This window comes from Sarcophilus harrisii, chromosome 5 (genome assembly GCF_902635505.1).
Source record: "Sarcophilus harrisii chromosome 5, mSarHar1.11, whole genome shotgun sequence".
Classification (NCBI taxonomy): Eukaryota; Metazoa; Chordata; class Mammalia; order Dasyuromorphia; family Dasyuridae; genus Sarcophilus; species Sarcophilus harrisii.
This window is the reverse complement of record NC_045430.1, coordinates 246,431,049-246,456,710: the sequence shown is the minus strand read 5'-3', so window position 1 is coordinate 246,456,710 and position 25,662 is coordinate 246,431,049. Positions and strand designations below refer to the sequence as shown.

At 35.0% G+C, this 25,662-nt stretch overlaps 1 protein-coding gene across 5 annotated transcripts in view; it reads right to left on the bottom strand.

The window, feature by feature from the left end:
- MYRIP (myosin VIIA and Rab interacting protein) overlaps positions 1 to 25,662 on the bottom strand; it is a 405,480-nt gene that overhangs the window by 173,588 nt on the left and 206,230 nt on the right. For all 5 annotated transcript variants that reach the window (XM_031940030.1, XM_031940033.1, XM_031940031.1 and 2 more), the window contains exon 3: positions 24,261 to 24,482. In XM_031940030.1, the coding sequence (XP_031795890.1) occupies positions 24,261 to 24,482 (222 nt within the window). The remainder of the gene's footprint in view (positions 1 to 24,260; positions 24,483 to 25,662) is intronic.

Sequence of the window (25,662 nt, the reverse complement as noted above, 5' to 3'; positions counted from 1 at the left end):
GTAGATTGTCTACTCTTGAATAAATTAATGGATGACATACTTCCTTCCCCCAATTTAAAGCTATGTTTCCTGATTTTATTTGTGTAATCATACAGGTATCACATAATTATATTATCCTGACTTATGAATACACCTTATTGATCTTTCATTTTTGTATTACTTTCATTTTTCAGTATAGCCTTTTCCTTTCCAGAGAACCACTCCTATAATAAAAAATTTAAAGGAGGAAAACAGTTAAGGAAAACTCACGATGTAATTAAACAATTTAATAAAAAGTTATGTTGTATATGTCATAGGCTTTTGTAATTTTTTTGTCTTTCCATTACCCCATAAGTTTTTCCCCCTGAGGCAATTGGGGTTAAGTGACTTGCCCAAGCTTACACAGCTAGGAAGTGTTAAGTGTCTGAGATCAGATTTGAACTCAAGTCCTCCTGACTATAGGGTTAGTGCTCTACCCACTGCACCACCTAGCTGCCCCAAATCATAAGTTATAATGTATGTACATCTGCAGATCTGTAGAAGGAATCTTGGAATCTCTCTAACATCACTTCCTTCAAGTTATAGATGAGGAAAATAAAGACCAGAGAGATAGTCATCAAGCATTTATTATGCCCTCCAAGAGTCCCATCTAACAGGAGCTGCCTCTAAAAAGGAAGACAGCACCAATAATTTTGTACATAGAAGATTTATACAGAGTAGATAGATAGAAAGTAATCTCTGAGGGAAGACTCTAGGATCTTGGGTAATGGGGACACATCCTCCTATACAAGGCAAGCTTTGAGCTGAGTCTCAAAGGAAACTAAGAAAGTCAGAAAAGTCGATAATAAACTGTTCCTTTAACCTTATCTACTGCATGAGGATCCATTTCTTTGCTTGTTGAGCTGGTACACTAAAGAGAACATGAAATATTTCAGGAAAAGAAGGATGCAGAAAGGTAGAGATATCTTTACTTTCATTTTTAGTTAAGATGACTACATTTATCTCATTTCATAAACTATGCTTGGTTTCATGAAATGACCAATAACCCAGGGAGAGAAGCTGAAGTCTAATAGAAGAGGGATAAGATTGAATCTTCCTATTTTTAACCTCACTGGGGTACATGGAAATAGCATGGTATTGAATTAGTACTGTATATGACATCAGAAGACACAGATTCAAAATCTGACTGATTTTTTATCACTTGTTAGGAAGTCTTGATCTATGTTTCCTCTTCTATAAAATTAGGGTATTAGGAGAAATGGCCTCTTCCAGTTTTACATTTATGATCAGTGAGCAAGTGGTGAGTTTCTGGGTTAAAGGATATTAAAAAAAATTCATTGGCATTTTTTATATAATTACAGATTATCTTTTTACTATGGTTGAGCCAATTCACAAACCCACAGCAATGTAGAAGTGTGTCTGACTTTTGTATCTCTCCAACACTGGTTATTTTTGTCTTTTGTCATCTTGGTCAATTTACTAAGGGTTTGGTGAAACTTCAGTATTGTTTTAATTGGTCTTTTGTTACTAGGAATTGAGAGCAATTTTTCAGAGAATTGTTGATTGTTTACAATTCTTCTAAAAACTGTGTACATATTATGTGGTCCCTTCTCATATTTTGAAGTTTTTTAAGTGCCCTTTCTAAGCAGATAAAAGAACAGATCGTCTCTGAGTTCTTTCTAGCCACCAAGACCAAGACTTATTCTAATGGACAAATGTTCTCCTTTTCCCTTGAATATTTCCATTTGAACAAACATAACCTGTTATAGTAGACTTCTGCTCTTTTGTGTAGAACATTTTCAATGCTATGACTTTCAAAAAGAAGAATCTTATTATTAGGTTTTGTGAAAGAATATGCTTGTAGGTAATAGTGCATTTTTTTATTCCTTTTGATAAGTTTGTAGGCTCCTTGCATCAGCTTCAGAGTTAAGAATCTAACTGGCCATCCAGTGCAACCCCCTCAAAGATTCAACCATTTAGACAAGAGCTACATGCAAGAGTCAAGATTTGAACATATGGGTTCTGACTTCAGTTATGACCAAGAGATCTGCATTTCTATATAAATTAAACTGGTTAAATAATATACTTAAGGAAAAAGCTAACTTCTTTGCTCAGCAAAGAACAAAACCTATTGTCTGTATATCCACTGTGGTTTGGGAGGCTTTTAACTTAAAGGGAAAAAATCAGATATTATTCTCTCTCTTTCCCTCTCTCCTTGTCCCCATCCGAGTTTCCATATATTTGATTAGATAAAGTCTGGGGAAATATATTGGAAAGGAAGGGAATACAATGTCCCAGACATAAGACTAAAGTGAATAGCAAATTGTAGAAAGAAAAATAAAAATTGTTATTTTCACTTATTGTCAATGTGTAATCTTGGTGATTATGTCTATTGGTAATATTTAGAGCAAATTACAGTAAAGAATCCATTATTCCTTTAGCCATTGGACAATGATGGATTTGAGCAGGGCAGCTCTATTTATGATACCTTTCTTTCATTCTCCAAGCTTGCAATCAATCAAGTTGCAGGATTAAGTAAGTGTAACCGCTATTGCTAAGCTGCTGGTCTATAGGATATTTTATTGAGTGTTAATGTAACCACTTATTTCAAAATAAAAATGTGTAAAATCTATGCTTCTATAGAATCTTGGAAGAAACTAAGTGATTAAATTTAGTGTATGCCATTGAAAGAAAGCATTTTGGACAATGATATTATCAATCATTATCTGTTTTTTATTTTTCCTTCTTTTTGACATCTCTTATTTTTACATTACCTTCACTTACAGATATAAAACTTCTCCATCTCCCTACCTATTTATTTATTCCTCATAACAAAGACTAAAAGATGGAGTCAGCAATACTAACAAGCAAACCAATCCATTTTTAGACGTATCTGTTGATTTTCTAAATTTAAAAATGCACACCCATTTTATTAATCTTTTTTTTCTATTTTGCTAATGTATGATTGTAAGGATATAATTTCCCCACCAAGAACTGCTTTAATATTAATCATAGAGGATGTGCAATATTCCACAATATAGTCCTCCACCTCTATAAAAAGGAGAGGTAGATCTATTTAGCCAATTTTTTTCAAGGGCCAAGACTGATCATTTTAATTAAACAGTGTTCAGTTTCTTATTCTTACTTCTCACACCTATAATTTCACTCTATTCATATAGCCACCATCTAATATCATGTCTTCATCACTTCTTACCTGGACTTCTATGATGCAGGAAGAGTGAGGTTGATGACTTGTTTCAATTCATCCAATTCATGTTCAAGTCAAGACATCACTTATGATGTCACTGGTCCTCTTTGAAAATGAAGAACAAACAACAAACTAGACTATTGCAATGACTTCCAAAATGGTATCTGGACCTCAGGGCTCTTCCCAGGATAATCTATGCCCTACACAGCTGCCAAAGGGATTTCCCTTATATATAGTTCTGCCCAACTCTTAAGATCTCTCTATTACCTCTAGGATAAAATATAGACTTTTCTGTTTGGTTTTAAGCCCTTCACAATTTAGCCTCAACTTATCCTTCCAGCCTCATACCTTATTCCATATCATTACTCTATAATCCAGCAAAATTAACTTTCTTGCAATTCATCACACAAAACTATATTCTATATCTGTTCCTTTGTTCTGTCTATCCCATATTCCTATAATGCATTCCCACTTCATCTCTGCCTTAGAGAATATAAAATAAATAGCTTCAGTCCATAAAGGCACCTTCTACAAAGATCCTTCCTGTATCCTGCAATTAGCAATACTCCCCCTCCCTAAATTTGTATTTTTCTGCAATTTTTTTTATTCAGTGTGTATACACGCTGCATATGTGTTATGCATATATGCATATATATGTGTTATGTAGATGTGTTTTATATACACACACACACACACACACACACACACACACACACACATACAGACATTGTGACTTACTTGTGGAAGTCTTCTTAGCTCATATTGATCTGATCAGCCATAGTCACACCCATTATACATGTATATATGAAGGTTATATCCTCAGCAGAATACAAGGTCTTGAGAACAGAGATTGCTTTCATTTTTGCATTTATGCATTCCTACTGCCTAGCATGGTACATTGTAGGTACATAATGAATGTTGATTGATTTAATTTCCTTTTGTTGTAGTTTTTCTTCCATTTATATTGTCATTGGATATGTTTTCCTAGATTTGCTTATTTGACTTAGTATCAATTTCTTTCTTCCCATCCTTCTCTGAATTCTTTATATTTGTTATTTCTTAGGGTGCAGTCATAAAAAAATAAATAGAATAAAATTAAAATAAAAAATGTCCATTACATTTAGGTACTACAATTTGCTTATATATTGCTCTTAATTAATGGTAAACATTTGACATTTATAATGACACATGACAATGCCAAATTAAACTGAAATTAACTTTAAATAACTTTAACTCTGGGGCAAGTAGGTGATACAGTGGATAGAGTGGCAAGCTCTATCCTGTAGTCAAGAACAGTTCTGTCCTCAGACACTTATTAGCTTGTGACCTTGGGCATGTAATTTAACTCTGTTTGCCTCAGTTTCCTCATCTATAAATGAGCTGGAGATGAAAACAGTAAACCACTCTAGTATTTTTGCCAAGAAAACCCCAAATGAAGTCACAAAGAATTGGACATGGCTGAAATGACTGAATAGCAACAACACCAACTTTAGATAATTATTTGGGCTATCTGCTACAGAGTTGACCTTTTTGACTAAGGAAGAAAAGTAGTAAATATGATCATCACAGCAAAATCAATGCTTTTGTGCTATGGCGCTGAAGACTTCTGAGAGTCATGAATGAATGATTCAGCATTAAGAAAATGATCATTTGATTAAAAGAAGCTATATAATATTTAAGCCTGAATTTGCTCCAGAGGTAGAGAAAGTTCTTTTCTTCCATGCTAAAAATCACAAAAGGGTAGCATACTTTTTCTTCAGCTAGAAATGCTGAATACATCTCTCAGGAGAGATGATTTGATTAATCTTTGAATTGGTTACACCTGAGTTATCCATTTGAGCTCAAGCTGCTTTCTTCATGGTCTAGGCGAGGAGCTGATTACAATTCTTGAGTTAATGCCTACCTCTAAATCGAATCTGTGATCTTAATACAAAAATAAACTGACACAAATTCTTTGTTATAAAGGATGCCTCTCTGAAAGGAGGTTGGGAATGATACAGGGAGATAATTAGGCCATGTAAAAATAAAAGATATCAATAGAAATTGATTTTTAAAAAGATTGACACTAGAATGTGAAGTCAGTACTATTTTCCCCTGGTTATATTTAAAGTTGGAGGCTGAAATATAAGAAAGGATATTTGGAATGGAGGTGAGTTCCTAGAACCTAACTTTATAAAACCATCTCAATGTAGAATCGAAATTTTTTAGAACCAATCTGGGTAAAAACAATATTTTTATATGATATTTATTTCTCTCTCCCTGCTTCTTGTCTCTACTCATTCCAATTGCAATTCCAGCTGGCAAAATAACCTCCCTAAAACATAGGGTTGACCATGTCACCCCATGCCACCCAGCTCAAAACCAACAGCTTCCTAATGTCTCTAGAATAAAATGCAAACTCTTCAGCTTAGTATTTAAAAACAATTGACTACAAACTTTACTTCAAATATCTCCCTTTTATGAACTCTACATTCCTCCCAAAGCGATCTATTTCTCATATTTGGTATTCCTTCTTCCATCTCTCAGCCTTCATGTACACTGTGTCTCTCATACTTGGAATGCACTTGTTCCTCACTATCAAACCTTAGCTTCATTTCCTTCACAAATAGCTTATTAACCATCTCCTTGCAGCCTTTCTTGATTTCTTTCCAATATTTTTAGTGTTTTCTCCTGCCTCAAGTCATCTTGTATTTACTTGTCTGTGTAGTAGATATTTTTTTCTCTCTTCCCATACCACATTCCTAGAGAAAAATGTTTATTCTTTGATGGATTTTTCTTTTTTGTCCTTGTAATTTTGGCAACCAATACAGCACCAAATAGGTATTTCAACTTTTGTTTGCTTCTTTTGAAGAAACTGATGTTCACTCACTTGCTCAGGGTCTCACAGCTAATGAATGCGTGAGGCTGGATTTGTTCTATCTGCTTTGCTGTCTAGCTGTCTCAGACATTTCATATTTAACCAAACTGAACCTTTTGAGCTCTGTGTGGAAAGTTTTTATTCCCTCATTCTTCTAGCACAGTGGTTCTCAAAGTCTGGTCCAGAGCATCCTGGGAATCTCTGAAATCCTTTCAGGGAGTCTACAAATTTATAATTAGCTTTTATTTTTAATGTGATCAATATCTATAACTATAAAACACATAAACAAAAACTCTTTGGACAGATCCTCAATTATTTTTTAATAGAATAAAGATTTTGAGAACAAAATCCTGTTCTAGCAGGACCTACTACATTTACTCTTCTTCTCCGTAGAATCAAATGGCTCTTGAAGGCCTTCCTGATAAACACTAATCTTATACATGACCATAATTCTTTACTTAAGTTTGTTATCAGCAGGTCTTATTCTTTTCTCAGCCTGCCATATTTGAAGAGTTCTCTGCTGTTAGATATCATTTTATTATGGACTTATCTAAATTCAGGGATACCCTTCTATGGAAGAAGATGAGTTAGCCCAATGTGTATCTGGATCAAATGATGCAAAACCAGAAGTACTTTTAGATATTTTCTAGTCAAATCCTCTCATTTTATGGATGAGGAAATTAAGCTCTAAAAAGTCACTCAGACCCTGTAAGCAGTAAATATCCCTGCTAGCATGTAAACTCATCTCATCTGATTTTAAATTCAATACTATCTCTATTGTATCACATTGATTTAAAGTTATTAGAAAGTTCCCCTACTCCAAAATATCTCTTCAATTGTCCTGGTCGTGTATAACCTGAACACTCTATATTGTTCACTCTGGAGGACACTGTTGAACTATATATGAGTCATGGTTCATAGTTTGAAAGAATTCAGAGATTCTTTTATAGTCACCATAGCTGACAGACCAATCTCTAAGAGAATCTAGCATTTAGAAAGAGTTCTGGGAGAGTTTTAGATACTGAAAATGTGGCATTTCAGTCTGCATGTTAATAACCTATATGGTTATAAATTATAAAAGAAATATAAGGAAGGAGCCAAGAAAGATTGTCATTTAGGGAAGGAGACAAGTAAGAGCTTTTACAGAAAGACAAATAAAGAGCAACAGATAAGAGGTTTTATTTTCTATGTTCCTTAGCTAGATATGCAGTTTTGAGTAGCTCCTGGGCTCTGACCCATCATCTCTCCCTTTTCTGTCTTTTGGGGAGAGGGAAATCTGGTGATAAGGGCTGCAGACCCATTGCTTTCCTTATTGGAAAGAAGAGAAGATTCCCCTTTCAGAATAACCAGATTAGTTCATGTAATTTTAAAGCATGGATTCTTTAAAGTTTATGGATATATTTCAGGGAAATTATGGCTGTATTTCTGTGAAATTGGATGGGAAAAACATACATCATTATTTTTATAAACCTTTCATTTCCTCTGTGTAATATCATTTAGAAACCTGATTCTGAAGAGTACATAGACTTTCCCTAGAATACCAAAGAAATCTATGACCTAAGAAATGGTTAAGAACCTCTGGTTTTAAAATAGGAGGGAAGGGCCCTGGAATCTGACTCTTTTTCAAATCTACCATTATGGCAGCTGTGTGACTGTAGCCAGCTTACAGACTCTCTTTATCTAAAGAATGTTTGCACTACCTATCACATAAATGAGGGACATTTAGATGACCCAGGGAGGCTCTCCTCAGCAAGCATGAAAACACTGGGTGACTGGTTAGGACGAGACCCTCAAAGCAAGCTGATGAAGGGGACAATAAGTGAGAGGAGTTTCCTAGAAAGCAGACTTTACAATTTTGTATAGCATTGGATCTCTATGCATTCTATACCTTCTAATATCATTAAAGCTTGATGAGTTGTGAAGTGTCCCCTTAAATCTAATCCAATGACAACTTTTTCCTCATCTACCTATACTGTCATCACGAAAGAAAGGGATTCTAATTATAAGTATTAACAATTCAATTCAGTTCAGTAAGTACTATTAAGAACTTATTATATGCCAGATATAGGTGGGCTCTGAGGATAAGAAGACAAAAATGAAAAAGTCCCTCCTTGTAAAGGAGTTGATAGAAGTAGGAAGAGTGTCAAGGTAAAAGGGTGAAAGGGAGAAGGAAAACCACATGAAAAATCAGTTATAGAGCTGGAAAGGTTTTCAAGAAAAAAGAATCAATATGTATGAAATTCCAAACATCTCAGAAGCAAGAAAGCTCACCCCTGAACATCTAAATTAATCTGTGATCAATGTCTTATGGATATAAGTGATATAAGCCTTCAAGCTGTTTCTAATTAATATGAGCATAAAATTAAAAAACATATTCCTCCAATTTGGCCCAAATGGTCCTCCATTTTTTTGTTATATTATCTTATCTTTGTAGGCTTTTGGTAAATCATAGATTGGGGTGAGAGGCTAAAACTTATCAAAGGCTTCAATGATATCAATATACTTAATGTGTGCATTATAGAAAATGTTCATTTCCCTACAAATCAATATTTATAAGCACAAAAGAGCTATATGCCAGACTATAGGTCCCCAACTGGCATTTCCCAAGGTCTTAATGGAAAAAGATCATAAAAATTTATAGTGAGAAGATATGCTTCCCTTCCCCCAATGATTGGTTTTTGTAAAAATTATGAGTTTGAATGGAGCCCCATATAAAAGGGACTCAAGTTCCTCTTATAGGAACTTGGAAAGTCTATAAAGGCTTTACAGGCCTCTGAGATCAATGAAAGACAAAAATGTTACATAGCAACCAAAAAAGCTAATACAGATAATTTCTTGTTGAATCACCAGCACCATCCTGTCTAGAATGAGAAAACTGCTTTGTAAACCTTAAAGTTCTATATAATTACCAGCCATTATCATCGTCAATTATGATTATTATTATTATAAGCCTCATTCTTTTTATTTTATATTCAATGCAGTTCAACTAGAAATTGTCCAGGGATTGGGAACAAGTTGCTATACAACTAACATTCTTTTATGTTTGATATTTAACAGACCTGTACAAATACATAAAATGATTGTCTTTCACAGTTCTGCAGACTCATGGGAAATTTCTCTAGGATAGTTCTAAGAGTGGACATAGGTGATATATCCCGTATTTTCTGCTGTTCTCATGTGATTTTAATTTCTTAGGTATAGGAAATCCTTGTTCAATATGACTACGGCTTGTCCAGGCCACATTTGGAGAACTGTTTCTAGTTCTGGGAAAGAGTTTAACAAATTGTGTCACTTGAGTGTAATGAATTATGCTGTACTTTCCAAGTTCCTACAAGAGGGACTCGAGTCCCTTTTATATAGAGCTCCATTCAAGCTCATCTTTTTTATAAAAACCAGTCTTTGGGAGAAGGAAGAATTCAGAGAAGCATAGAAAGACACATATAAACTGATCCATATTAAAGCTAATGGAGCCAAGAAAACAAAGTACACAATGATTATAACAATATAAATAGAAAGAATAACAAGAGAAAATAAATTAATAAACCAATTAATGAGCATTCACTAAATGAATTCACTCTGTGCCAGACAGTGGGTTTGGTGATACAGATTAAAAATTAAAAATCTTACTTTCAAGGAGTTTATTCTTAAGCCTGAAAGTCCATCATGGGATTTTCAGTGATTCTAGAAGAGAATGAGGTTGACAACTTTGTGCAACACTGCCTCATCCAAATCCAGTTCACACATTTATCAAGATATCACCCTGTGATGTCATTGGTTCCGGTCAAAAACAAAGTGCAAACTAATAACAGCTGCTGCCCAATTTCAAGTAGGAGGCATTAAAACCTGAAACAGCCCCCGGATCTGTCATGTTCTTTGGGTTAAATGAATCACCATTATTAGTATCAGCTACTATTCCCAAGCTTCTATCAGAGAAATATGGAGGAGTTGAAAAAATTTCAAGACCCATTTAAAGGTCACAACACTGGGGCTTTTTGGATATTCATGGTAGAGCTAAACAACTTTAGTTTTAGTAGTCAGGCAGTTGTTAGGAAAAAGAAAAGACAGGAAAAATACAAGAGGCAAAGTTTCCTATACGACAGTGTAGATAGGACAGGCTAGGAATGGTTCTGAAGAAATGACAGCTCTCCATTCTGTATTTCACACTAAAACATACTGTTTTTTGAACTACATGAAAAGATTTTTGAAGGGCTTTTCAAGGAAATAACAATAAGTTATTTTGTGAATCCCATGAGTTCTATGAATGCTAAGTAACAGGAGAGCAATCATATGAAGGCAAAGTATGCTAGACTCCAAGTGAAAATAAAATGAGACTTTAAGTTTTCTAAGAAGAAGAAAATACACAATGTATTTGAAATAACAATAAAGAATTTTTTTCTCAGAAAAGATGAAAACATACATTCTATTTTCAGTTTTACTAAGGGTGGGGGGGTTCCTGTTTATTTATAAATAGGTTGCAAAATTGGTCTGCAAGATAATGACAACTATAACAAGATGATAATGAGCATTTACATAGCCGTTTTAAGATTTTCAAAGTGCGTCACAGATATTTTCTTATTGAATCCTTATCTCCATATTAAAGATAATAATGGTGATAATAATAGATAGTATTTAAATAAACGCTTACTATATGTTCCAAGTGCTTCGTAATTATCTCATCATCACATCATCTTATCATTATAACAATCCTGGGAAGTAGTGCTATTATTATCCCCATTTTATAGATGCGGAAAATAAGATAAGCAGAGGTTAAATGACTTGCCCCATATCTCACAGCTAAATCTGAGAGAAATTTGGAACCTAGGCCTTCTCAACTCCAGATTCAGTCCTTTATCCACTGGGGTTTTTATAATTAAAATTTAGGAAGAAGAAGTGTATTTACTCCAAGCTTAGAAGGAAAGTCTTAGCTCTGGACACAGCTTTATTCTGATTGGTAAAGAGTACCACTTATGCACTGCAGGGGGACAGATTTTTGGAGTCTTGCCTCTTACTGAGATTTTTTAATATATTGTTGTTTACAAAGTCTAAAAGAATATGCACAATAACTTGTCAAAATGAACGATTTTTATGCATGATGAAAGATGGCAAAGTGTATAATTCATTATCCCATTTGCTATAAAAATATTCTTTCTTAAGAAATAAGCCATTCTTTTTCTTGCAATAGATTCATCTAATCTTCCATAATCTATTCAGGTGAAAATAAGATTTGAGGCCAAAGATAACACCAGAAAAAGCATTTTCATACATATCATATTGGCCATGATAACTAATGAAAAAAACTCTCTAATCAAAGGATAATTAGAGTAAAAACCTTTTCCTGGAGCCTTTCATCTGAAGTTGCCAAAATATCTCTGCAAACCTGAATGCCTTAGGACTTAGAATCTCATTTTTCTCCAGTGACAAATTCTTATTAAAAATAACTAAAATGGATGAATTCAGATTACAGAGTTCCATTACTTGTATGCATGATACTATGCTACTTTTCTTTAGTATTCCCAGTGCTTAGTATAGTGCCTAGTGCATAAGAGTTACTTAGAAAATATTGACTGATTGATTGATAGATTGGCTGAGAGGAAGAGAGTTGCAGTGGATTTAATACACTATAAAAATCAAAACACTGGTTAAAGCTCTGTTTTCACTAGTTACTACCCTGTGAAACTCTAAGCAAGTCATTTTACCTCGTCATTATTTTGTTGTCCGTCATAACCCCATCTGAGGTTTTCTTGGCAGAGATACTGGAGCAGTTTGCCATTTCCTTCTCCAGCTCATTTGACAAATGGGGAAATTGAGGCAAACTGAGTGAAATGACTTGCCCAGGGTCACACATCTAGTAAACATGAGCCCAGATTTGAGCTCAGATCTTCTTGACTCTAAGCCAGATGCCCTATTCATCGAGCCACCTGGCTGTCTCCAGTTTTCCTCATTTGTAACATAAGGAGATTGGAGTAGATGATCTTTGATAGCCTTTCTAACTCTAAACCTATAATCTTATGAACTCATAGGAGTTGCTTGAGAAAAGCAATCTATAAAGAGTTCTAGAACTAAAGGACAATCAAAAAGACCTGGGTCTGGTGTGCACACTGGAAACTGCTGATGGGAAAATGGAGAATTACCAATAACATTCTAATCCCTCAATAAAAGCAGGCTTTGATTGGAGCTCTCCAAACTGAGCAAGGCCAAGCTTTGAGTGCTGAAAACTGAGGCAGATCAGCATGGACAATCAGCCTGTCTTATGGGAAGACAGGATGTTCTGGGGCACTGAAACCATCAGAGCTGCTGCAGGACCTGAGATTGGCCAGTGGCCCCCATTGTCTTCAAGAGTAAATACAAAATTTTCTTTTGGCAGGGAAAGACCTTCCCAATCTGACCTGTCTACCTTTCTAGCCTAATTAGAGATCAATCCTCTTCAAGTCCCTTTATCCCAGCCAACCTGGTCCTTATACAAATCTTCAGGCACCACACTTGATCTCTTGGTGCCTTTGCATGGGTTATCTATTACTTTTAGCTCATAGAATCCTGCTTTCCTTTCCTTTTCCTTTTCCTTTCTTTTTCCTTTTCCTTTCTTTTTTCTTTTCCTTTCTTTTTTCTTTTCCTTTCTTTTTTCTTTTCCTTTCTTTTTTCTTTTCTTTTCTTGTCTTTCACTCTTAATTTTCTTTCTTTTCTTTTTCACTCTTTCTTTTCCTTCCTTTCTTCCTTTCATATATAATAGATGTTAATAAATGATTGTTAATTGAATAATTTGTCTCTTTTACTAAATGGATTATGACTTGAGCACTTTATCTCTCAGGCTCAATAATTTATCTATAAAATTAGGAATTAGACTAGATAACTTCTAAAATTGTATGATTCTAACCATTCCCTTAGAGCATCACATCTGAACATTTTCTGTTCACAAACACACATATATAAACAACATTTTCTTTGAAGTCTTCTAAATATATTGATCACCTGAGCAATTTGAATTGTAAAGATGAAAGTTTATTCTTGGTCAGCAACTAATGAGCAATAGTGACTTCATGAAAAACATGAGCATTTCAGTATGATGTCTTGATAAAATCCCACTGGGTCATTAGGGCTTTTCCCTTACATTTTGTATTAGATATTTCCCTCTCAGTCTCTGAAGCAAAGAAGAATATCAGTGTCATTTTGGACCACTGAAAGATTAAAAAATAGAAAACTAAAATGTTTGCCTCTATACAGATAAACAAAGAATGTAATAGCTTTCTGTGAAATGGATTGGGTTCACTTAACAAAGACTTCTTAAGTCAGAGACAATTGAAATTTTGGTCCTGTGGCTTCCAATGGAAGACCTCTAGTGATGAGGAACCTACCAATTTCCAAAATGTTTATTCCAGTATGATTGCTCTAGTAAAGACATTCTTCCTCATATAGGGTTGAACTTTAGTTCTTTGTGACTCAGTAGCATTTATCTCCTTTGCAATTTTTTTCATCTTTGGTTGGCAGTATGGAGCCAACTAGATGAGAATGGTCATGGAATCTCTCTTAGTATGATACATGCCTAAAAAAGTTGCTTTTCTGTGTCATTCAGAAAGATTCTAAACAACTGCTGGAGAATATTTATTTCCCTTAGTAGAAATTTTTGCATGCTTTGGTTAAGTATTCCCAAGGCAGGCTACAGAGCCTGAAAATATGTATATTTACAGAATTGACATAACCTATCTTAACATGGCTTAACTAAAATTGGCTTTAGATTGAAATCAACATATATGTTGTCTCTTAAAATTGACCAAAGGCAACTAATCAAATATGTTGGAAGAATAACCCCAAATAAGCAATAGTTCAGATAACCCAATTGCAAACCACAGAGAACATTTTACATTAAATCAATACTCTGGATAGCAGCCAAAAAGTTTTAAAGATAGTGAGGATTACAAAGCAATATGTTTCATGCCCCCAATATCCATGACTTAAAATTGTTACATTATACCATCTACTGCAGTAAGATCTATAATTGAAGTCAAAACATCATGTTATAATATAAATGCTTTTCTCAGTTACCAAGAACTGAGTGGGTAAAAAAAAAAATCCTATTTGTCTGAAATATTCCATGCTGGATTCAACACAAATTTGTTCTTAAAAGTTAAGCATAATGAGTTTGGCTGTGACTGAGTTATATAAGTATGGAAAAGTGAACAACTCTAGACTATATAAATAAAATCCGACCTTTTTATATTCATATATCTGAAAAAATGGCTAAACTGTAGCCCTATACCCAGGTGGGAAATCAAGACTATTTTTCTGGTACTGGAAAAGTAGTTTCATAAAACTGAAAAGCCTTCACTTAGCTCAATGACTTTATCCTTAAAGAGCATTCTTTAAGTGCTTGGAGGTAGTTCTGGACTGTACAAAGATGCTTAACACTATCTTCCCTCCTTCGTACCTTCACTCTGAAATTAACCTTCTTTTAATAATAATAATAATATTTATATATATATACATATATATCTTATCTTTTATTAATGTGTCAACTCTTTGAAGGTCAGGAACTTTGTTTTTGCTTTTCTTTTTAATCCCCGTGCCTGGCACTGCAAGCTGACTCATTTGAGAATTGTCTGGGGCACTGAGAAACTAAGGAACTATGTCAGTCACATAGTTGGTGATGTCTGATGAGATCTTTCTGACTCCAGAGCGACTCTTCTGCTACAACTGTTAATGATGGAGGAATTAGATTTACAGGGCAACTAGATGGTGCAGTGGATAGGACACCAGTCCTGGAGTCAGGAAGATCAGCAGTTTAAATCTAACCTCCCTTCTTAGCTATGTGACCTGGGCAAGGCACTTCACCCTGTTTGCTTCAGTTTTCTCATCTGTCAGATGAACTGGAGAAGGAAATGGAAAACAACTCCAGTATCTCTGCCAAGAAAACCCCAAATAGGGTCAGGAGGAGTTGCACAGAACTGAAATAGACTGAACAGTAACACTAAATTTATGTCAATCAATTAACATTCTATGGAGAAAGGAAAAAGTCCACCTTCTATTTTTAAAATTATCTTTTGTTAGGCTGGAAAAATTCTTCTAAAAATGGTACTTTGTTGTCCTTTTAAGAAATTTAGGGACATGGAAATGCATGATACAGTAAGCCAGGCATAATAAATAAAGAGAAGTCACTTATTCATTGCCATGCTAGCAATGGGAAATAAAATATTTCACCATGAGTTTGGTGGCTATTTGAGCATTCTAATTTAGTGGCTTATATTTCAATGGTTTAATTGAGGTGATTTTTAAAATAAAGCTATTAATAATTTAGTGAGATGACAGATATGTAATATCACATATGGAACTTTTCAAACTCAGATTTATAAGAGTGACCTGACATAGGGAATGAAGGTTTCCTAGCAACCCAAAGAATAGACAGGGTAGTATCCATCCTTCCAGCACAAATCAGAAATGAGAAGACTGTTAAAAAAAAGAAGCCAAACTTCAAAAGCCAATTGCTCATATTCTATTCCAAGCACCAACTTGGAGTTTGGTTAATGAAGGGAATGAGAAAAATCTTCTCATGGTTTTAAAAAAAGTGAGGATTAGAAAACTGCTCTATAGTGCATTGGTGAATGATAAAACCTACCTGGATTAGATAATGAATGAAAAATGCGACCCGATTCTCATTACTCTTCAGCCTGCCTTCCAGAAACATCTTGGTGACTTTTGGATAATAGATTCAGCCAACAATTCAAGTCAACAAGGAGGCCGTGAAAGAAAACAAGCCATTTCTTGAAGTGAGGATTCAGATCAAGAGGATAGGAAACGAAGGCCATTATCCAAAGTAAATTTATGTCAATTGAGTAGATGATTTGGAGTCTCTTTCTCTCTTTACAACCTTTATAACTCAAAGGAGCATATTTTTGAAGAAAAAAAGTGAATCTTGAAAATTATATTCTTCTAATAGTCATGTACTCATGACATAACTGTCATAAATCTTTGTTTTAGCATACTTCAAAAATAGCATGGTTCTAATCATGTCTGTACAAGATAAAGATACGAAGACAAAAAAATGAAATAGTCCTTGCCCTCAAGGTGCTTATATTTGAGCAAAGCAAGCAGCATGCTGTGTTCTTGGTTATTCTTCTACCTGAAAGTGAATTCTGACATTTGATCACTCAATGGGAAATCAAAGTAAATGTGAACTTAATGTATTCATTTGCACATCGTCTTTATAGATATCTATAATTAAATGAAGACATGAGAGTTATACAATGAGATTTCAGAAAACAAATGGTATCATAAACAAAAAGATGAAATTGTCAAAATCTTATTTTTGTCATCTGCAAAAATTACAAATAAGTCTAATGAGTTAACTAATTATGCTACTTAATAAGTCCTCTTCCCAAGAAAAGAGCCATAGTTTTTTTTTCACCAGTGTTCAAACATGTGCATTAATAAAAACCAATGATCCCTACTACATAGGAAGAATTAAATCTAACTCTGTATATAACAGGAACATATTGCTAATTTGTATATTGCCTACATAAATGAACCATGAAAAAAATAACTAGACACTAGTAATGGATTCATTAAATTATTTTTCTTTTCAGTGTTTCTAAGCAACATAGGATTTACAGATCCTTATGTAAATTAAGTTTTTAAAGTACACATGCAAGGCTCCATGCTGTGACCAATAATTTGGAAAACTGGAAATTTTTTGTTGATGTAATTAGGAAAGAAGGGTAATTAGAAAAAGAAAGTCACTGTCATTCCAGAATTTTCAAATTCTATGTCAAGATATAAAAGTTGGAACTGAGTTTCCTCATCTATAAAATGAACTAGAGAAGGATATGGCAAACCAGTCTAATATCTTTGCCATGAAAACCCCAAATAGCATCACAAAGAGTCAGACATGACTTAAACAACTGAACAACAACAAAAAATGAGCATAACAACAGCATCTACCTCTAAGGATTATTGTGAAGGTCAAACAAGATAATGTTTGTGTAATGCTTAGTAGTGCTGGGAATACAACAGGTGCTCAATAAATGCTCAATCCCTGCTTCCCCTAGAAGATGAAACCATGTAGGGCTACTTACCCTAATCTGAACTTTCAAGAGTTCCTGATTATCTACAGAAACAAGGCCATACTCTTTAGACCTGCACAATACTGCCCCACTCTATCCTTTTCATCTTTCCATCTACCATCATCCTTTCTAAGCTCAGGCCACATTAGTCTCTTTACAATCCCCTGAACAAGCTTCATTTATCCTTTGTCTGAGCCATAAAAACCTAAGTGGCTGCTGCTCTTGGATTGTCTTCTCTCTCTCCCTATGTATCTGAATCCTGCCTGTGCTACAGATCCCACATCATGTCCTCTGTCCTCTATGGGAGCAGCCCCTGAACTCTTCAGCACCCCAGCACTCTCCCTTTCTCTTTCCCTCTCCCTCTTTCCCTCTCCCTCTTCTTTCTTTCCCTCCCCCTCTCTCTTCCTCTTCTCTTCCCTCTCTCCCTCTTCCTCTCTTTTTCCATCTCTCTTTCTCCCTCTCTCTTCCTCTCTTCTTCTCTCTCCCCTTCCTCTCTCCCTCTCTCCTTCCCTTTCCTTCCCTCTCCTCTGAACAATCTCCTATTGCCCTCAATGTCTTTTCTGCTCATGTCATCAGATATCTTTACCTATATCTCCGCCTTGACTAACTAACCTCAATCTTCTTGAGAACCAGTGAGATCATAAACCTTTCCTGTACCTTGCACAAAATCTGGCTTAGACAGCAGTAGATGCTCATTACATGAAGTCTTCGCTTTAAAGATGGATGAGTCCTTAGGGATCATTTAATCCAATCCCCTCATTTAAGAATAATGAAACAGGATTCATGCCAGGAAATTGTTTGCCCAAGGTCACACCATTAGTATGCAAATTAGCTATGAAATTAAATCTAACTTTTGTGCCTTGATGCTTTCCTTCTTTCCCAGTACATCATGGGATAAGATATTTGGAGCTCAAAGGCGTCTAATCTTCTTATTTTATAAATGAGGAAACTGAGTCCAAAGTCACACAGGGAATAAGTGGAAGATACAAGATTTGAATTTAGGTCCAACTGTACCTCATTTGAATATCTGCAATTTTTAAAAGAATTAATCCCTATATGTTCAGAGTTCCTCCCTCCATTATTCAAAATTCAGATAATGTAGTTACTGGGTGATTCATAAAGAGTAAAAATTTTATGATCATCTTTACTTGGAAATTATAACCCTTCCCCTTATGTTTTAACCTCATAATAGTAGGTGAAAATGAGTGTAAAGGGCAGCCTTGAAGGAGAAAAAACATCAACAGAGGGCTCCAAGATGTTTTAAGGGACTGAAAGGAAAGAAACAGGACAGACCCAACCACTCCCCTGGTCTAAATGAGGATGATGAGGAACTCATAATATCTACCCATCTATCAGCTATCTTTTTATCACCTTCCTCCCTTTATCCCTCTTCTCCTCCTCTCTCTTTATCTATCATTTATCACCTATCTTTCTATGTATCCATCTATCTCCCTATCATCTATCACTTATCATCTATCATTCTATTTTTCATCTATTATGTATTATCTTTCTATCTATCCATCTATCTTTCTATCTCCCTATTTATCCACCTATCATCTATCAATATATTATCTATCTATTATCTGTCTTTCATCTACCTATCTTTCTATCTATATTTATGTTGTCTATCAAATCATTAATTATCTTTCTATTATCTATCTTTCTATTTAACTTTCTCTCCATTTATCATCTAATGATATATTACCTATTTTTCCATCACCTGTCTACCTACATAGATAGATATGGATATATATATATATGTTTGTATGTATATATAAGTATATATGTATATATATATATACACATATATTTAAATGCTTATATACTATATATAAATATGTGATACAAATAGTAAAATGTATAAACAATTATATACATACATATGAATAAACTAGAAATATGTGTATATATAACTTAGTACTTAAAATTTTAAATTTAATTTTTAAAAATTAGGAAAAATATTTTTCCTCCCACTTCCCCTGACTTTTCAAAAGAGGAAACATATTACTCTTGTAACAAATATCTGTAGTAAAGGGAAAATAATTCCCATATTAGTCACATCTAAAAATATAGATGTCTCACTCTGTATTCTGAGTCTATAACTTCTATTACTTTTCTCTTAGTTGGTAGATTGTTTAATCATGGATTTTCTGTAATTATGCTTAGTTATTGTCTTGGTCAGAGTTCTTACATCTTTTAAAGTTATTTATCTTTACAATGTTATTGTTATTGTGTAAATTAATAAATTATTCCCCTGTTTCTATTCATTTTATTCTGCATCAGTTCCTATAAATCTTCCCACATTTCTCTTTATTCCTTTCATCATTTCTTATGACATTCATAGACCATATCTTTAACCATCCCACAATTAATATATACCCTTTCCCTCAGTTTCTTGTTACTTTGCCTCTACTAAAAAAGTTCCATAAATATTTTTGTACACATTTTGTGTGTTCTTTTCTTCTTTATCTCTTTAAGATATAGACCAAATAGTGTATATTTATTGAGTATCTTTAAATATTATTTCTAGTTATAGAATCCTTTAAATCCTTTCCCTTTCTTGCTGCCTTCCTAATCCCCCCAATAGGGTGGGACCCCCAAAAGGATGAAGACAACAGTCCTTTTAGTTGTGTTCATGGTCCAGTTGTATCCAACCCTTTGGGGTTTTCTTGGTGAAGATGGAATAAGAAAAATGTGGCAAGCAGGTTTAAGTGACTTGCCCAGACTCACACAGCTAGTAAACATCTGAGTCATGTTTGAGTTTGGGTCTTCCTGAGTCCAGGCCTAGTGCCACCAAGCTTCCCCTTACTCTTCTTTTAGCTCTAAATTCATAAGAAGTTTGGATTTTATTCAACTGAGTTTCATTATGGTAGTGATTTAAAGGAAGACATTGAGCAAAATAACTGAAGGAAGATAGTACTGGCTTCTTTTTGTTCAAAATCAAATAACCATAATGGTTTTAAATTAAAAAAACTTTTTCTATCCAATAAAATGGTAAACTCCTTGAAGGCAGTCTATCTTGTAAAGACTAGTGGGTTGCAAGCCAAATGGGCTCAAACTCTACCTCTGACACTCATGTCATTTGCTCATGTGTAAATCACTGAACCTCCTAGCTTTAGTTTCCTTATCTAGAAAATGGGGACAATACCCCCTCATAAGTTCATTGTGAAGATTAAGGAATAGTCAGTTTAAAATATTTTGTAAATTTTAAAGTATTGGAAATATCTTCACTAATTGTTATATTACTACTACTTTGTATCATAGAATCTCAGAATGGAAAGGTACCTCAGAAGTTATTAAGTCAACCCCAAGTAAGTAAGAAGGTCCTCTATAGTATGTATGAAGTATGATCATTCTTGTTTGGCTTTGATGTTCCCTTATGAGGAAGAACGTCTTGGGACAGAGGAAAGAACACTAAATTTGGGTTCAAGAGACCAAAGAGTAAATATCAGCTCTATTTACTAGTTGAGTGACCTTGGGCAAATATCATTCATCCTCCATGGATTTTATCAGTTACTCTATAAATAAAAATTAATTCAACAGTTGGATTCTATGATGTATAAGGCCCTTCTGCTATCAAAGTTTTGTTCTTATAAACTTTGTTTGAGAGTCCAGCTAGATGAGTGTGGAGATGCCATCAGGAGATGAATTTTTTTGCAAGTACAGAAATTCACAAAAATAATCTCATAATGAGCTAGAGAAGGAAATGGCCAACCACTCCAATGTCTTTGCCAAGAAACTCCAAATGGAACCACCAAGAATGGCCATGACTGAAATGACTTAATAATAACAGAAACCCGAAAGCAGAAGGTTTAAGTAGCAGAGTATAAGACAGACACACAGCTGTCTTTAAATATATGAAATGGGTAAGTTTTATTCTGTTCAGCTGTGGAGGGCACAACCTGGAATAAAGAAGAGACACATAGAAATCCCACAGAGGCAAACTTAGATGTGATACCAGGAAGAGTTTCCTAACAATGTTGGCTACTCAGAGGCTGGGCTTTCCCAGAAAGTGGCCAATTTCTCCCCACTGGAAGTCTACAAGCATAGGGTAGATGACCATTTGTCTGATATGGCATAGTGAAGATTAATTTTTAGATTTCTGTTGGATGAGTCAGACATCAAGGTTCTTTTCAGCTCTTAGATTCTGTGATTCTATAAACGAGGAAGTATCTATAAGCTATCTCTCCTGGGTTTTTTCCACTACAAGACACTTTTTCCTCCATTTAATAATATTAAATTTTTTTCAACATTTACTTCTATAAGATTTTGGGTTCCAATTTTTTCTCCCTCCCTTCCTCCTCTACTCCCTTCCCGAGACAGTAAGCAATCTGATATAGGTTATACATGTACAATCCTATTAAACATATTTACATATTAGTTACATGACAGTCCTTAAGGTAGAAAAAGTGAACACTGGAGACCTAAGGAGCAGTACAAAAGGGTGTGTGTCTCTTTGGTACTGCTTATAGGGAATGTACACATCAAGTGGATTTACTAAGCCCTTAGAACCATTGCCTTTGGAAGTAATACCTACTTCACATGAAATAAGTTCTCTGCTGAATAAATTGTGGTATGTGAATATTATGGAATATTATTGTTCGGTAAGAAATGATCAACAGGATGATTTCAGAAAGGCCTGGAGAGACTTACACGAACTGATGCTGAGTGAAATGAGCAGGGCCAGGAGATGATTATAACTTCAACAATAATACTATATGATGACCAATTCTGATGGACCTGGCCATCCTCAGCAATGAGATGAACCAAATCAGTTCCAATGGAGCAGTAATGAACTGAACCAGCTATGCTCTGCAAAAGAACTCTGGGAGATGACTAAGAACCATTCATTACATTGAATTCCCAATCCCTCTATTTTTGCCTGCCTGCATTTTTTATTTCCTTCATAGGCTAATTGTACAATATTTCAGAGTCCGATTCTTTTTGTACAGCAAAATAACGGTTTGGTCATGTATACTTATTGTGTATCTAATTTATACTTTAATATATTTAACATCTACTGATCATCCTGCCATGTAGGGGAGGGGGTGGGGGGAAGGAAGGGGAAAATTGGAACAAAAAAAATTACCCATACATATAACTTGTAAATAAAAAGCTATGAAAAGAAAGAAATAAGTTCTGTGGAACTATGAGAGTATCTGTATCTTGGGAGAGTCTCAACACAAGTAAACTCTTGTTATTTCTTGGTTTAGCGGTACCAAGAGACTGGGCCAAAGACTGGTCCTTCTTCCCCTTAACCCTGCCTTCATGTTTTCCCTTATCATCCAGGATATCCTCGTATCACCTACTGAGTGTTCTGAGATGCAACAGCCACCTCTTCTCCTAGCCAATTCCCCATGTTCCTAAATTCACCTGATCATTCCTGAAACAAAAATTTACCTGTGCTATTTTCCATTCCATCAGTAACCTGACTAGCTATTCTGATAAATTAATTTGGAATTTAATTTCAATTTATAATAAGATTTACATTTCCATTAGGGGATTTATTGTTTTAAACTAAAGAAGCTATGTGGTCATTTCATAAGTGATAGCTAGGCTAATGAAAAAGAGTTTGTTTTTTGGAAGGGAGAAGTGCTTACAGAAACAGGGAATTAGAAAAGACTTTAGATAGCACTGTATCTGAGAAAGTAAGTACTCAAGATTCAGAGAAATTGGATGACTTTTCCCAAATGACATAGCTCTAATTAGTGGCAGTTAGCACCAGAACACTGCTCTCTTAATATAGTCTAGTGATCATTACATTACACACGGGTGACACTCTGGATCTGCTTCAAATAATAGCATGCAGATATTCACCTGCCTTGTCTATATGCAAAGCCAACTTTGGCCACTGGGAGATATATCATATCCTTCACAGTAGAACTCGAGTGAATTCTATTATGAGACTTCTACCATTTCTTGTACCAAGGGAAAATTGGAAAGAACCTTCATCTTCCTATGACTACAAAAATCCCAAATGGCAAATTAAACCACAATAAGACTGCATTGCAAAGACAAACCCTAGAGGAAAAAAAGCAAATACATCCCTCAGGGACACATTGCATGTTCCGATTTCTTCTTTCTTGAATTGGTCATGTAATGCTCCTAAAGTCATACCCAATGCCACAAAGTGACATTTAGGTGATCCTGGCAGGAGACTATAAGAATGCCATGTAATGGTCTGGTGACAGATTACAGAATATCTTTTATTCATAGGTTTTATTCATTCATATCATCAGGAACTCTTAATCCTTGACTTAAAGTTTCCCTCCTATGCACTTTTAGTTGTCCCCTTGGATAATACTCTTGATGAGAGAATTTCAGAGCTGAAAGAATCCTCAGAAGCCATCTAGTAAAATCCATGCTGGAGCAAGTCATTTGAAGCCCATTATACATAATGGAATTGAAGGAATGATTTCTATCAGTGGAATACAATTCAAATAGGAATCCTTGCTGGCCATATACTGACTTAGAAAATCACAAATTAGCATCATCTATGTTGTATTGCATTTTTATTTATTTTGTTAAACATGCCCCATTACATTGTACTCTGATGAATTTGAAACCTATGATTCATACAATTTTAAGGGTTTTTACATAGTAGATTCTTCCAAGTTTTCCCTTTGTACTTTCCCTCTTTTTTTCCTCCAAAGAAGGATTTTGTGGAGAAGACTACACTAGGAAATGCCTAAGAACGCCAGAGAAATGAAATGAAATTTTAAAAATCTCCCTATTTTGAGAATTTTGGAGATTTCTTGTGCCCAAAACATCAGGAATTCCAGTTTCCATAAATGAACAGCAATTAACAATTAAGGCTGAGGAATGAGGATTTGAGTTTCAGGTGCAAATCCTTCTCTTTTCACTTCCTTTCCTCTCTTCTTCCTCAACTTCACACACAGGTACAGAATAAATGCCTACAAAAAAATCCCACAGAAGTCTTCCAAGTGGAGAGGGAAAAAGTAAGGAAAGAAAACAAATGTTTGCCAATTGAGGGGAGGAGAATAATCTAATTAAGAATTTTCTGAAATGACATTTCAGTTACAATTTTCCATTACTCCTTTTTTATAGCCAGGAGCTGGTAGGCATCACTGTGGAAGAAAGAATTGGATGGTTGTCCCAGTAGCACTAGGAGGCTGACTTTGGCAGAGCCTATAGACCCCATTCTTACCTGGTTTGCTGGCAGACACAACACAGCCACACCCTCTCCTTTTTCTGGTAGGAACTGCAGCTTTTGCAAATATTGTACTTGCAGTCACAGCATTGCCTCTTTGTGTTGAGGAGAAAGGTGAAAGGGGCACAACAGCGCATGCAGCAATGCTCTGTGAATTGTCGGTGTTTGGAGAGGATGCTACACTTGCTGCCTTCTTCATCAAGCTTTTGCTTCATCTCGCTGGGAAAACCATGAGGAGAAAGAGAAAAAAGAGTAAGTGAGAATCTCTAGTCACAGCACATAGAAGCTTGCCCGAATCCTCCTTCCCCTTTTCCCATATAACTCATCAGCTAGTTTCCAAAGAATCAGTAAGCTTTGGAGAGGCACTAACTTTTTGTGTTAGATACTAGGTATACAATGACAAAAATGTAAGAGTCCTAGCCAACAAGTATGTGTGTTTACATACATATCAATGTATATATGTGCATATATATTATATAGAGAGACAGAAAAAGAGAGAGACAGAGGTGGAAAAAGAGAAGAGATGGAAAAAGTGAGAGATAGAGAGGAAAAGAGAAGTAGGAGCAAGAGAGGGAGAAAGAGCAAGAAAAAGAAAGAGGGAAGAATAAGGGAAAAGAGAGAGAGGAATAGAAAGGAAGGAAGAGAAGGGGAGAGAGACAGAGGCAGAAAGAGACACACAGAGAACTAACATAAAAATAAATCTGTAGTTAAGGAGATGGAAGATATCAGAAGTCAGGGGAATCAGGAAATCTTTAAGCATGTAACCACACTTTGAAGGAAGAGAAATTTTCTTTAAGATGAGGAAGGAATAAATTCCAGGCATAAGCTCTGAGATATGAAATGATGTTCTATGTATAAGGAACAAAGAGAAAGCCATTTTGACTGGACTAAAGTATATGGGATGGGGAGTAATATAAAATGAGGACTCAAAGAGAGCAGGTCCAGATAGCAGTGGGATTTTAAAAACTAAACAGAATCTTCCTGGAAAATGGCCAGTCTGGAAGTACCTCATTTTGTGATCTCAATGACCCTTCAGAAAGGACACATAATTGGTGGGGCTTAGTGTTAATTTCTAGTTCTATACTGGGCAGATCATTTGCTAATGGTAAGAGAAACACTTAATCTGAATCTTTTCATCCAGAGACAGAATTAAAATATACACACCATTACAAATTTAGGTATATCTCAAAAAGAACAACATCTTAAAGTAACACTTTTATTTAATGTCACTTAGAACATTTGTTTTAAAATATTAATCTGTGTGACATCCCTATATGAGATGTGTCTTGAAAACTTGGCCATGTGGGAACCTGTGCTTTCTTCAATATGCAGTAGTCCTAATAATGAAATACCCTTTACCCAAGAAAATCCCCAACTCTTCTACAACTTATTTATAATC